The sequence below is a fragment of the Cygnus atratus genome, chromosome 7, assembly GCF_013377495.2.
Source record: "Cygnus atratus isolate AKBS03 ecotype Queensland, Australia chromosome 7, CAtr_DNAZoo_HiC_assembly, whole genome shotgun sequence".
In the NCBI taxonomy this organism is placed as follows: Eukaryota; Metazoa; Chordata; class Aves; order Anseriformes; family Anatidae; genus Cygnus; species Cygnus atratus.
In genome coordinates, this window is record NC_066368.1 from 17,177,394 (window position 1) to 17,192,981 (window position 15,588).

Sequence of the window (15,588 nt, forward strand, 5' to 3'; positions counted from 1 at the left end):
TGCTGTGAGTTTTGTGGGTCCAGAGCCTCCTCTCAGCTGTGGGGAGACAGATCTCAGCCACAGCCAGGCAAGGAGTCAGTAACATTGGGGTCCTGCCATTCTTTTTTCTTGCTGCTTTGCAGGCTATTGTCCTTGTTTGCCACCTCACACCCATAGGACCTGAAATTCCTGCTGGGCATCTATGTCTGGGTATGTGCTAGGGACTTTCTGGTATCATTTCTGAGGAAGACAGACATGGCCTGTTGTTGGTCTTGTGATTTCATGGCCTGCAGAGCAGGATCAAAGGGACAGAACCGGATGGCGACATGGAATCAGAGAAGTAACCAGCAGCAAAGAGAGAGCTGGCTTACAAGTATCTGCTGGTGAGGAGACAGAGTGTACGTGAAGGAGTCAATAGCGAACACGAATGTGTCAAACTTTCTGTACCATCTGGCTGACCCTCGTAGACTTTGTGATCTGTGTAATGCAAACAGTGCTGTCAGTCTGACAGGGAACGTGTCAAACCTAAGTTGGCAAAACTCTTCTAATAGCAATCTAGTATCAGATAAAATAAAAACATCCCATCTGGATTTCCAGCTATTTGGCACTCATTAGTTTTGTCTTACCATTCTTTATATAATAACACTTAGGTGCTGCTTTTCTTAAGCTCCCCATAAAATATTTAATATAGTTTACTGTAAAGTCTTCAGGATGAGGGCTGTTTCTTGCAAAGTATTCGTGCTGCACCTAGCACTAATTTAAATTGCAGCCTCCAGGCAGTATTGTAAGTACTCATTGTTTCCATCAAGATTTGTCCCTATCCTGTCACTTTTCAAAGAAAGTCCATTCTTAACTTCGGCTTTAACATAGCCAGTGTTTAACATTTTTTTTAAATCTAAAATGATCAAACCAGTCTCCAGCAAATAAATTTTGAACCTGAACTTTTAATTAATGTTGTCCATTTTGAACAGTGCCTGGTCTGCTTCATTTAACCAGCTCAGAAAACATGTAACAAATAAGAACGTTTTTTTTCCGTCTTTTTTTTTTTTTCTTTTCTTAGAAATGCAGTTGGGGTCTATTTTGCATGAGAAAATATTTTGTTTAGGAATGACAGTTGTAGGCATTCTCTCATACATTGTAATATTTTCCATGTGTGGCAGCTTGTTTTTCAGTGGTACAACTATGTGCAATAAAGCTAAGGATAAAAATTAATCTAACAGCTTTCGCAGCAATGCTTTTGATGGTTTCCCTTGATTTCATTTTTCCAGGGGATACTGCCCTCAGTTCTGCTGCTTGCAATATGCGAAGCATAATTCTCAAAGGTTCCTGAGGTTGTAGGGATCCAGTAAAAGATGACAGATCCCCCCCCCCCGCACACACATACTCCACCCCACACCCACTCACCCACCCACCAGCAAAACATAATGCTGTACTATTTTTGGCAACAGGGAAAGGGCCTCCCTGTGAAAACAGAAAGCAGTGTATTTCTCAGTTACATCACTTTGCAATCTAATGCTGTGTTGTGCTCAGTGTTTTTGTGGTGATGCAAGTCTTTCTTTTTTTTTTTTTTTTTTTTTTTCTTCCTTCAGCCGGTTGGATTTTCCCCATCTTACAGCACCTCGCAGGTCTCTTCTCTCAGCAGTACGTTGCCTGAGTGAGTGGAAACACACAGATCAGCTGCAGGTTTCTGTCTACAGAAACAGAGTGAAAGAGAAAGAAAAGGGTTGGGAAAGCAGAGACAAATATTGACCTGGACTTATAGAAAGACATCCAATGGCTGAATAAAGAACCCCTGTTCATGTTTTGGGATATTCTTTCAACTGGCTGGAACGAGAGCGGATCAAAAGAATGGGAAATGCCAGCAGACCCTTTAGAAGAATTGCTTATTTCTTATGCCTTTTATCTGTGCTTTTGCTGACTGAAGGGAAGAAACCAGTGAAGCCAAAATGTCCTGCCTGGTGTACTTGTACCAAAGATAATGCTTTATGTGAAAATGCCAGATCTATTCCTCGCAGCGTTCCGCCTGATGTTATCTCACTGTAAGGGCTGTAAGCATTTGGTTATTTAATTTATGATTTAAAATGAACTAGGATGTGTGGTGTTTTCAGTGCATACCGAAGGATGCTTGCTGCAGGGAGTACCTCCAGCATTCAGAATCATCAGCTAATGTGTTAAAATTGTGCTGCATTCTTGAATCCTGATTTTTACATCTCTTTCATCTGTCTGTCTGTCTGTGTCTGTGCACACATACCATTTTATACCTGCTTCTATACTATAGGAAACCTGTAACATCCATTTTTTTATTTTTTATTTTCAGTACTTGCATAAATACATTTCTCTGTGATGACCAGATCAGTATTATAACCATGCATATATGAGACTTCATTAATATAAGATTGTGTTTTTCTTCTTTCCAGATCCTTTGTGAGATCTGCTTTTACTAAAATCCCAGAAGGGAGTTTTTTGCTCACACCATCTCTGCAGCTTCTGTGAGAAACATTTCTATCATATAATTTCTGTTATGAAATGTATATGTATCCATAAATAGTGTAAAAAGGGTCTCAGCATTATTTTTATGAGAAATAGCAAAAGAAGGTTCATCAGATGACAAAATACAAGACTTTTTACTAATTTGAAAGATAGTGCATGTTTAATTTTTTCAAAGTGCATGTACTCAGTATTTTGCAAGGATATCTGTTGTCAGTGCTACTTTGAATTATTGCATTCTGAAGCTTTCAGTGACAGAACGTGTGCTATCTTTATAATACTTTAATTAATATCACAGTAGGGAGTTGAGCACTGCAACATGATTCTTGTTTCTTTTCTGCAGCCCCAGGGCTTGATCCCAATATAAAGGTGCCCATTTGCAACTTGCCTGCAAGCTCAGAACCCCTCAGATCAGGCCCTTCATTTTGGTGGGACAGGTCCTGAAGTCCTTTGCCATGTAAAATTGCCATTGACTTCTGTGGAAGTTTAGTCACTTCAGTGCGAGTTTTGCCTTGCTGGTTTCTGGATTTGATCCTATTTGTTATTTCATGTTCTTTGAAAATGCATAAAAGTAATGAACATTTTCTTCTAATTAAAAAAATATATTAAAAAGCTATCATTTCAAAATCAAATACTGTGGTGAGGCATACATAGGAAGAAAGTATTTCTGGATATTCAAAAATTGGATGCATTTCTATATAGGGTTTTTACAGGTTCACAGACTTTCCTAGAAATGTGGGCATATGATTATATAATTGCTAGCTATACAAAGGTAGAGGGGGTGTAACCTGAACTGTTTATAGTGGATGTGCCACCAGCCTGAAAAACTGGTCTCAGAAATCCAGACTGGTCTCAGAAATCTGGCCAGAAAGACTCCCTGATGTGATCAAAATCAAAATTAGACGTCTGTCCTGGACTGACTTGCCATGCACTCTGGATGTAGTCAGAAGTGCAGTGTTGATATATCGAAGCCCTAAGGCTGTCACATTAAACTGCCAGTGCGCTGATAGCTGAAGCCCTGACCCTAGCTGTACTCTGCTACCTCAAGTGGAGCTGATAAGGAGGTGCAGACATACTGTACAATTTTGGATACAGGGTAAATAGGTAAATGCAGTTACTATGGAAACCTAAATGCTTTTCCATTGTGCTCTATTCCTGAGAATATTTTCCCTGGTGGTCACAGATCACAAATGGGACAAATTTCACACATTTCCTGCCATAGGTCTTTTAAAAGAAAGAAAGAAAGAAATAGCAGCAGTGGTGCAGCTTGTATCTGATGAGCGAGTAGGACATGCTAATCATCTCTCCTGGCTACGATGTGCCACCTACACTTAGCAATCCCTCTGCCAGGGGAGGCAGGGTTGGGTAGGGTGGAGCAGGACAGACACATTCTGGTTATTTTGAGTCATTATAGTGCCTGGCACAGAGGGCTCCTAGTCTCTGACAATGAGTTTTGGCATTTTGGTCATGGCAATGATCTGCATGGTCTGCCTTATGCTTCACTGAAACGCATGTCCTCAGCTGCTGTTAATAATGCTGCAACAAAGGCTGCACCCCCAGAAAAACAGTTTTTGTTCCACTATGGGCTTTGACAAGTGGTCTGTTAGAATGGTGCAGACAATCCACAGATTACTTACCTCTGCTACCTAGCATTTCTAAAAATACTGCTGAATACTTTTCCAGACATATTTCTAACATGGTAGCTGAGCTGCTTGCCATCTTTGGAAAGTCAGGCTGCTGATCTAAGGCAAATGAGTCCTTAAACACAGCTTGTAGAAGCAGGACTCTAGCCGTGGGGCCAACTCCAGTTTCTAAGTGGGAAATAAAAATTTCCACAATTGGCGGGAGATAGAGTAAGGCAAATAAGAATATGGAAATCTCTGGTTAATTAAAGTAAGTTCTAACTTTGCGTGATTATAGCTATATTGGTAGGTTTAATTTAGCCACAAGCAAGATTTAGCAGCCTATACATACTTTTACATAACAGTCTCCAGCATTACATTTTTAAAGTCCAAATGTTACTTGGTATCTCCAGTATGCCAACCACACATTTCTGAGTGAGGAATATGTCTGCCTCTATTATTATTTACTACTGTTTTTACTGTAGTAGTGGCAATGGTCCCTGGAAAAATCATGGTCTTGTTCCGTTGAACACTACACCCAAGTCCCAGGACAGCAGAGCTTTTCTTCTTGAATGGTGCAGATGGTGTGTTCTGTGCTCTTCACGGACAACGAAAATGTTCAGGACCTACAGAGACAGAGTGAAGTGCCAGCAGGAGTGTTCCCTAAATGAGAACATTGCCCTGCTCTCATCTCCAGCACTCGTAGCTGCGTCTATCAGGCAACGTGCTGAGGGTGCCCTTATAACATGGAAGCATGCAACAAGAAGGGAGGTAATCGTGGCAGCAGGATTCATACCAGCCAGCAGTGCAGTTCCTGCTCGGCAATATGGTCCCTAGCTACAGTGCAGCATCTTCTGCCTCTGTCCTCACCCCACAAGTAGCTAGTTAGTGGAACACAGATTGAGCAGATCTGGTGGTTCAGGTCAGAGAGTGGGAGAAAAGATGCTTTGCGCATCAAATACATGATACAGCCATTGGGGGAAGGTACGAGATGGGAGGTAAATGAGCTCACCAAGTGCAAGACCTGTGCTATAAACCTGGCAATCTCTAAAACAGCCATGCTATTGAAAGAGATACTACCCTATTCTTGTAATATACAAGGATGGTAGAGTGCAGAAAAATAAAAATTATCCAGAGAAATCACATCAGAAAAGAAAGCCGATTTGCAGAAAATGGCTTTACCAAATTGGTCAACTGGTTCAGAGATTTTATAATACTTATTTTCTCTAGGAGAAATCTTATTGTATCTAAAAAAAAGGAAGAATTTCCTGATTATATATATTTTTTGTAATTATATAGAGACATATTCAAAGTGGAAAAAGCACAGTCTGCAATAGCCAAGCAAGAAAAATAAACCAACTGGAATTTATTCTTAATGCAAACTTCAAAGGAAGAGATTAACTCATTAAGTGTATTAATTCATACTTGGAAATCTCAAATTCCTGAATTCCTAAGGATGTCATAGCGTAGGTCTATTTATCCATCAGGTCCAACTGAATAAAATATAGGTATGCATCTGGTGTTCCACTGTGGAAAAGTAAAGTTCGTCTTACTTGACAATGCCCCACCATATTAAGGGTGTGGCAGTCCCGAGATGAGTTAAAATGGATGAATGCAAACAAGGCTGAATATCATAAATAAAGCTGGAAAAATCAATCCTAGTCCCCTTCTAATGGCTACAAGATTACATAAAATTAAATGTGTTGCCAGCATTTTTACTGCTAGATGGATGAAAAATATGTGCACCTACTAAAAGCTATCTCCAGCAGGTATAATGCGGTCTTAAAAAATAGTTCTGTTTTGAACACTGACTGAATTAAAATAACCTTAAGAAATTTCACATTTTTTCTCAGAAAACTCTTAGTACCCTCAAGTCAAACATGCTCACAAGTTTAACTCCTAAGTTAAGGGTTTTTCCTACCTGTCAGGTGTGTCAATTCAACCTGATGTCTGGCTTAACAAGCTTTCCCCATGTTGTCATCAAAAGTAAGTGCTCTTCGACACATTTTAGACTTCTCTAGTACTTGAACATTTCATTGTCATCCGAGTATGTCCTCAGTGGCTCTTGTACAATGCCATCGTTTTATTGGCGTGATAAACCCACTCTTACATCCTACAGAAGTCAATGGAATTTTATCAGATGGCGCCAGTATGCAAAGCAGTGAGCTGCTGGGGCCTTCCACTGCACCAGACAATGGTGCAGTGTGTCAGCAGTGTGTTTTAGTCTGATGATCCTGTAGTGCTTTGCATAGGCAAAACCACAAAAACTGTCAGTTGAAGTTTGGCCTGGTATGGATTGCTGAACCGTTTTCTAAAGGTGCTAGTAACCTAACAGCCTTTTGTTTTGCATTTCTTTACACAGGTTGTTTACCTCCAACACTTTTGATGTTATTAGTGATGACGCTTTCATGGGCCTTCCTCATCTAGAATATTTGTGAGTGAACAAAATAATATTTCCTGGCATTGTTGATGAGAGTGGGTGGGCTTCCAAGTTCCAGGCACTGCTTTGACCAGAATGACTTTACGACCCATTACAGGTTCATAGAGAACAACAGCATTAAGTCAATTTCAAGAAATACTTTCAGAGGACTGAAATCTTTAATTCACCTGTAAGTAAAGTGGTTGAATATATTCATACTCGGTATATTTAACATAGTAACTGAAGCACTATGTTGTTTAATTTAGCATTTTGATATATAGCTATATTTATTTGTTTAAGCGATATTAATATTCATTTAATTAGAATGCTAATCGTTGTGTTTCACCAAAGACTTCCAAACTGTGGTTGTGTAGAAAGCTGGGACCCAAACAGCCGTGGCAGTAGCTCCCTGGCTCTCCTTGCTCAGGGCTCTCGAGGTTTCCAGCTGAGCAAGGAGGTACAGGGATGGCAGGGTGGGTCGGGCAGCTGGGCACTGGAGAGATGAGATAGGAGAGCGAGGCTGAGTTTGTGACTTGGAGAGGAGGCAAGAGAAGGCAGTGATCAGCTATGAGGTGCCATGGTGGGGAGATGCGGAGGGGCAGAGGCAAGTCTGCCACATGCACCACAGTCTGGCCTGGATTCATGGCAATATCAGAGCCATCCAGTTCTTTCCGAGTTGTTTGGCCCTGAGGCTTCAGCAGAAACTGCTTCAAAGCCTGCGCTGTACCTCCTGAAGCCAGAGCAGCCCACGATGGGCTGTCATGTCCTGAGCACTGACACCAGGGCCTACCCTTTGGATTTATACCCAGCACTGAGCATTTGCATTCTGCAGCATATATCTTAGGGTGTCTGTCACAGGCAGGGGAGTAGATTCTGACCTCTTGGCCCTAACATAATAACCTCAAGGCGGGTTTTGAAAGAGGATCATTTAACTTTTTCTTTTATATATTTAGACACAGGAGAAATCAAAGGTTCAATTTTAAATAGTTAATGCATAAATATAATGGTTTAATTGCAATTCATCAAAGCCTTCACCACATAGTAAATGTACCATAAAACCTTTCCTTTTTGATCAGAGTAGACAAGACTCACAGCTGGCTCAAACTGAGCCTACTGTGACTACTATTGTGTAAAGTTACTTATAGAATGGATTTAGGTCTGAGGAAGGGAACAGAAGGAAGACAGGGAAAACGATATATAAACAGGCTGTGCACATCCTATAAAAATCCATGTTATAGGTACAGGTGTAATTGTAATAGTGTTAAAAAAGGCAAATATTAGGATAAGGCTGGTAACTGGGACCCTATCTTCAAAATATTTATGCACATGAATAGCTTTATATTCACAAATGGTTCCAGTACATTATTTATTATATTCATTTATTTATTTAGTAGCTGTTACTGCCAGTGAGCAAATTGCTTTTCTGACACAGAGGAAGGCAGTTTGAGGAAGGCAGTTTCTTCACCACAGAGCATGCAGTCCAAGAGTAACATCTTGTCTTGACTGTTATGTTGGTTTCCGGGGATGCTTCAACAGTTTCATAAAAGAAAACATATGCAAAAGACAGAGCCACATTTGAGGAGCCATTGTGGTTTGCATGTGGTCGTATGCACATTTTTGGGACATAGATTTGTGCAGCATGCTGCTATTGCACATGGAGAGTTATTCATCAAGACAATGAGAATTTTTCAGAGAATAATTGCAAAGGCAGGTCCATTAAAAACAGAATGTGAATAGTTTAATCTGTTTGTGGAACTACTCCCCACCCTTTGGGGGAAATTGTACTTACATATTAAGAATAATCATTTGGCATCCTGAGGCATTTCTCATTTAAGAAACAGGAGGGTACTTGTGATACATCAAATATAGTAAAAAGAATCATAGTAAACAACCATAGAAATGAGTTCCATTGAGTTAGAGGGGAATATCAACTTTGCTCTATTTATTCTGTTCACTTCCTTTTCGCAGTAAAGCTTTTGCAATACAGCAAGCTATCCAAACATTTGTATTTTTATTATGCAATTAACTTCGATAATTACAGTGTGTCCTTATTGTAAAATAGAGCCATCTAGTATTTGTTATGCAACACGATTCATTTTCTGCTTAGGGTAGACTGAGGAAAAGAAAAATTAACATGATTGCATTTTTCAACTAATTTACTAATTTAATGTCAAAACCTTACAGTTAGGACTGGGAAATAATTTCTATGCACAATGTATCATTTCAATTGCATTTCTTGCATAACTGCAAGTATCTGTCTGGAAGCATAACTGCATGTTTGACTCAACCCTTACTTTCTTATTATAAAGCAAATACCATGTACAGTACCATCTAGGCAAGTCACTGTTTTCTAACATACAAGTATGCTTTTTAACAGTGGAATATAAACTGCTAAGTTTTTATCCAAAAACTGGTGAATGCATAAACCTTGCATAAATTTTTCTTTTAGTCATATTCCCATGGCAATGGTGAACCACTGGTATTTCCAAGGGCATTGTCCCTTTAGCTTGATATAATCCAGTTCATAAAGAATATATAGGACATTAAGCCTGCCTTTTCTTCTAAGTCTGCTTAGCTTTGTCCATAAGAGTTACCTGACTTTGAAATAATTGCTCGAGTGTAAAATTGAGCATAAGCGTAGTGCATGATCCATACACCACACACACAATCAGATATACTTTGAAAGCTGCGAAGCCAGAAGGGACTAATGGCATCCCATGTTTACTATACCTGATAAGGCAGAGAACACTCTCTTTTAAATGAGGCAATAAGCCTAGTAGGTCTGGGCCTGTTCTTCAGTTTAAGTATATGCCTAAGTGGCTTTGCTTGGTGAGAAAAATTGTAGTCAATAAATAATTTTTGTGTTTAAAAGTAAAAATAGAAGAGGTTCTACGACTTACTAGCTACAGATTCTAACTGGGATGTTAAATTAGAATGCTTTCTTTCCATTTTTATTTCTTCTCATAAGAGAGAAATAATTTTGTTAATCAAAAGAAACATAAGCTGTACCCTATAACATTATTTTCCTTTCATGTCCTCAGTGACATCTAGGAGAACCCAGACCTTTGGTGGACTTACAGAGATGTTTGCAACTGAAATGTAATACATTCCTTGTTTAAAGCTTGCTCCCATTTCCTCCTGACCTTACTAGCTAGAATACTCAGTGCATTTAGGGAGTTTTCCCAACATTAAAAATTGGGAATTAACAACACTTTTTTTTTCCTGGTCTCGCACACACACACTCATACAAACATATTCCAGGAAAGAAATTCATACCAATCAGCAATTTCTTGTCTATTACTGCATATTTCCAAAAACTATGAGCTAAGCCTAAGTCCAATAAAATGAAACCTGGTATTAAGATTTTGTTTCCAGAAGAGAGACAAGAAAGTGGGAGATTGCAGTAATATGAACACTATATATTGGTATCTCCTAAGGAAAACATTAGTAGATCCAATCATAACTAATTGTTTTAAAATAATGGTGTTGGCAAAACACCAGAGGTGATTGCACTTTTTACCCTGCTAAGTGAGGTATTGTGAATGCTGGAAGGCTGCTGAAGAGTCAGAATGCAGAAGGAGGCAGGGTGTTTTAGTGGAAGAAAGAGTCACAAAGTAAATGAGCTCTTCTTTAGAGCAATCTTGGAGAATTAAGTGCTGCAGAATACTAGGGTTCTTTACCTTAAGAAAACAAAACAACAACAACACAATATTACACCTTGCAAAAATGTGTAATTTCATGAGTTAGCACTGATACTGAAGTATCTTCTTTTACAGGAGTCTCGCAAATAATAATCTCCAATCGCTTCCAAAAGACATATTCAAAGGCTTGGATTCTTTAACAAATGTGTAAGAAAACATTTAATTAATCTATTAATTATACTAAAAATATAAAGAGCTGTTTTTGTAGGACGTTCTGAGTAACCATTCAAACCAATATGTACTGGTAATCCCAGTAATGGGATCTTATTACTGGGTAGAAACTACCCAATATGGGTAGGCTTGATTTTTGGCTACTGTTGTTGATCAGTTGTTTTAGTTTGGGATATTCAACTAGTTGCAAAGATAAGTGATATTGTTAGTAGTTATGTAAGAGATCTGCATGTTCAATAAGACTTAGTGAATAAGAAGGAAATGTCCTAAGGGATGCATGAAAGAGCATGATATGAGAGGAGGGTGGAAGATACTTAATGGATGTAATATTTCTATGTTCAAATAAGTTCTGGGAAGGCAATTTTTTATCACAAAAGCATAAGTGTCTCAGTAAGTACCATATCCCATACCAAATCTAACCACAACCAAACCAAAACATAAATTTATTTAAATATACAACTTAGTTACCAATAAAATTACAAAATATAGGTAAATAGATAAAGCCTATAGTTGCTTCACTGAAACATGTTGTTTGCAACATACCAAATTCCAGTTCACCTGATTTGGGATGAGTGCAGAACATCCTCTCCCTGCTCCCGGTATGAACAAGGTAGGCTGGATTCATAGCGTAGAGTGGCAGTAGCAGGTTGTGGAGGTGGTCAGTGTATCCTGTAGCATTACTTGGCACGACTTGTCATGGCCAGCTGGTTACACAGTCTGGTTCCAGGGCTTGCCCATTCCTGTACATACTTTCAGAAATCTGACCAAAGACAGCTGTAAAAGACTTGAACAGAACTCCTTTGCTTGCATCTCCTAAACCTCTAAATGAGTACATCTAAAGGAGATAGCAAATACTCGCTGGATGAAATCAGGATAATTTAATTTCTGTTTTATCTAGAATGTTTGTATTGAGAAAGGGTAATCCAAAAGAAAGAACCTCCCCAGACATGGAGCAATCGGTTTGGTAGGCCTTTGTGTAACGGCAAACTTCAGGAAATCAACAAAAACTTCCTACTGATTATCAATAAGTGCTCCTTAATAAAATTAAATCTGTGTACGTTCTAGTATGTAGATTTAACTATGGGACAGGACAAATTAATCCAGGAAGGCATCAACTGAGAATAAGCAAGATTGCACATGTTTAACAAGAGCCCAGTTTGTTGTTGTCATGCGAGGAGGAAAACAGCAGCTGACTACTTATTTCCAATGCATGATTTATTTGTTGTAGAGATCTTAGAGGCAATGCATTTAATTGTGACTGCAAACTGAAGTGGTTAGTGGAGTGGCTGGGCAGCACCAATGCAACTGTTGAAGACATTTACTGTGAAAGCCCACCAGAATATAAGAAGCGCAAAATCAATAGCCTCTCACCGAAAGAATTTGATTGTATTATTACAGGTAATGTGCTTCAAATTATTTAAACATGTTAAAATAAAGTCAAAGCTATGTATTTTTTATTCTAGGGTCCATGCCAGCTGGAACTTTCAGTAAAACCAATATGAATTCTGTGCAGGTGCAAGTCTGACAAAGGAAGCACTTGGAAGTGGGGTCTTATCTTGCAGCTTCTACTCAGACTTCAGTAGGCTATAGAAGGATTTGAAGAACCGGGACACAAAATAACACCTCTTTTAGTTGAGAAATATTGAAAAACAGGTTGCAGTGTTCCTTTTTCAACAGGAAAATTGGACTAGTGATTAAATACTGTAATTTGTAATAATGTATGTTAAGAAGATGTTCTTTCAGTATGGTATGGAAAGTATCTCTGTAATTATCATATGTTGTGTGCACTTTTGCAGAATTTGAAGTTTATCAGTCCCTGCCATACCAATCTCTGTCAGTAGATACTTTCTCATACATGAATGATGAACATGTGGTTATTGCTCAGCCCTTCACCGGAAAATGCATCTTTCTCGAATGGGACCACGTAGAAGTGATGTTCAGGAATTATGACAACATAACAGGTATGAACACTGCTCGCAAACAACATTACAACAGGTGATCCAATAAGTGGTGCTAACCTTGTCTTTTACTTTTCTTTTTATAGGTACTTCAACTGTTGTGTGTAAACCCATAGTTATTGAGAGTCAGCTATATGTCATTGTCGCACAGCTGTTTGGAGGCTCCCACATATATAAAAGAGATATTTTTGCTAATAAGTTTATAAAAATTCAAGATATTGAAATCCTTAAAATACGAAAACCCAATGACATTGAAACTTTCAGGATTGCTGAAGACTGGTATTTTGTTGTTGCAGACAGTTCAAAAGCTGGTTTCACCACTGTTTACAAATGGAATGGGAATGGATTTTATTCCCATCAGTCTCTGCACGCCTGGTACAGAGATACTGATGTGGAGTATCTTGAAATATCCGGCAAACCACATTTAATTCTGTCAAGTAGTTCCCAAAGACCTGTAATATATCAGTGGAACAAAGGAACAAATGAATTTGTTAAGCGTTTTGATATCCAAGATATGGAAGATGCATATGCAGTGAAACATTTCAAGGTGAAAGAGGATGTATACATTTGTTTAACAAGATTTATTGGGGACTCTAAAGTAATGAAATGGGGTGGTTCAGCATTTCTGGATTTACAAAGGATGCCATCCCGAGGGTCAATGGTATTCCAACCGCTTCAGATAAGTAATTATCAATATGCCATTCTTGGAAGTGATTATTCTTTCACTCAAGTCTATTATTGGGATGCTGAGAAAGCAAAATTTGTGAAGTTTCAAGAATTAAACATACAGGCACCAAGATCTTTCATACATGTCTCCATCGATAAACGAGATTTTCTCTTTGCTTCAAGTTTTAAGGGAACTACATTGATTTATAAACATGTCATAGTTGACTTAAGCGCATGACACTCATAATTCTGAGATTACATCAGACTTTCAACCATAAGTGGACAAAATGAACTAAATGCATGATGACTCTCTTATCTTACTTCCAAATGAATGCCTTTAAAAGTTGAGATTGCTAGAACAAAGTATTACTAGTATCTTCATCTTTAATTGTCAAGTCTAGTGGTGTTGGAAGTTGCATTTTTTAACAAAAAGAAATTAAATTAACTGTTCTTTGCATCCACAATATGTAAATATGTCTGCAACTGCATCTGTTGCTATAAAGAATATTAAGATGTACTTTTCCATTTATTTATTCACCTGTTTGAAACAACTGCCAAATAAAATGTTTACATTTTGTGTCTTTCACATTCCAAATATTATTTGCAGGTGATATTTTTATTTGTGTATATATTATACACATATAAAATAAACCCAAGAAGGTATGTTGCCCAATGCTGAGTTGTACTGCATGGAAGATGCACAGTATGATCAGGTGGGTTTTACATATACAAGAAGTTCTTGATGAAAATGCAATGTAGAATCACAGTCCTATAAATGGTTACCTGGACGCATCTTTGCATTTAGATGAAGATTCACTGGTTCAAACTGGACTCCGTCCAGAAAAAATGGTTCAATTATATAGACCAGTTGTAGGATGGGGCTTTGTACTGTGTGTAGTTGGAAGTATCTGATTGTTGAAAAAAAATGACAGAGAAATCATCAGAATGAAAGCTGATGTGAAGGTCTTTCTTCCTCTGCCTCATGTTGAAGCAGCACAGAATGAATCTCAGGTATGACACTTGGGCTGTCATTGTGCTGAAAGCTAGAAGCACAGCTTATTTTGCAGCTAGCATCATTTCTGTATCTGAGCTGTCACATATCACTTGTGTGAATTCTGTGTATCCCTGTCAAATCTTTCCACTTTAATTGCAATTATTTAACATTCAATGAACTTCTTCATTATTCTGAGTAAGTGTAGTGAAAGTGAAATAGTTTTTTCCAATATCCTTCAATGAAATTTGGTAACAGATACTCCTGAAATTCCAGGAATTTTGAATGTGGCAGAACAAATTCGGTTGGTGTAACATCTGAAGCTCCAGGGAAGTTACCTATATCTGTTAAATTGCACCAGGTCTGAATTTGCCATGAATATCTATTACAAACTCAAAAAAAAAGTCTTTTGTTTACATACATCTAGTGCATCACCCATGAGAAACCAACACTTGCTGCTGAAGATCATTTGGTGCAGCTCAGGAAGACTGTGCAAATTGATCTTGAAGTTATCAAGTCTTGTGCTTCAGTGCTGTCTTTAAGATATACACATAAATACTATGTATGTTTATATACATTTCTAACATTTCTCACACTCACAGATATTGATTGGTAAATAAGACTTACACTATGCATGTCAGGTAATGACACAAGCTGATTCTGCAAGCTTGCAGGCTCCCTTTACTCACAGAGACCCCAAAATGGCAGAGCAGTTTCAGGCTTGGTCGCTTTTCTTTTGCTTATGGTGCTGCTAAGAGCATCTGTTAGAACAGCAGACAAAAAATCATTAAGAAAAAAGGCATCTAACATATACTTTAAGAAGCCAACCCTGAACAGAGTGCTTCTATAATAAAGAATAGGGATTTTTTTTACATTAAATATTATTTGAAAAAAAATCCTGTGTGAACAATGCTACTCTAAGTTAATTTTTCTGATGCCTTTTTATCCACAGCTTACTATGCTCTCATCAGTATTTGGCTTAAAAATACCTACTGCATATATACTTATGGTGTGACTAGAAAGATTTTAAACTATGTTGCCCAGTTGAAAGCACATCCATTTTATTAACAAGTTATATTTCCAAAAACCATCCTGATAAATCATCACTCACTTGACAGGTTTCCTTCACAAGTTCTTAGCTTTTATGTGAGCATGATTTCCAACCCCAGATGAATCTAAATAACTTTGTATTATTTCTGAATGTTGGCTGCACAATGGCGATTGCCAGCTCAGTTTGTTCATCTTACATTGTCTCTTCTTCAATCCACCTTGCATGGCAAAGGAATGATCTACAATCCACCAGTAAATCATGAAGTGTTTTCTACTTCATTTTGTCCTACGTTTTGGTCTTTTACTCAAGATCCTATTGCATTATGTGCACTGATTTTGGTCTGATTTCTCCCATTATACTTGCATACATGCACCCTCTATCAAATTATATAAATAATGGCTATGTATCCTTCTCATTATGGACATATTATCAACATCTGGCTGAATTTAAGTGGAGTTGGATAACCTTGCTAATCTGCTACCAACATCTATTTACAAACTGTGTAGTATCTTTTGAACCCTATACTGCAATATATTGCTTCAC

General features: G+C 38.1%; 1 protein-coding gene across 5 annotated transcripts in view; it reads left to right on the forward strand.

The window, feature by feature from the left end:
- LGI1 (leucine rich glioma inactivated 1) overlaps nucleotides 1-14,143 on the forward strand; it is a 31,133-nt gene extending 16,990 nt beyond the window's left edge. For 2 of the 5 annotated variants that reach the window (XM_050711945.1, XM_035539869.1), the window contains exons 2-9: nucleotides 1,569-2,018; nucleotides 2,397-2,468; nucleotides 6,451-6,522; nucleotides 6,626-6,697; nucleotides 10,284-10,355; nucleotides 11,608-11,777; nucleotides 12,176-12,340; nucleotides 12,424-14,143. In XM_050711945.1, the coding sequence (XP_050567902.1) occupies nucleotides 1,828-2,018; nucleotides 2,397-2,468; nucleotides 6,451-6,522; nucleotides 6,626-6,697; nucleotides 10,284-10,355; nucleotides 11,608-11,777; nucleotides 12,176-12,340; nucleotides 12,424-13,241 (1,632 nt within the window). In that variant the 5' untranslated portion in view covers nucleotides 1,569-1,827 and the 3' untranslated portion in view covers nucleotides 13,242-14,143. Of the gene's footprint in view, nucleotides 1-1,568; nucleotides 2,028-2,396; nucleotides 2,469-6,450; nucleotides 6,523-6,625; nucleotides 6,698-10,283; nucleotides 10,356-11,607; nucleotides 11,778-12,175; nucleotides 12,341-12,423 lie in introns of those variants that run through there. The other 3 variants (XM_050711946.1, XM_035539876.1, XM_035539884.2) reach the window with 3 other exon arrangements.
- The last annotated feature ends 1,445 nt before the right edge of the window (nucleotides 14,144-15,588 follow it).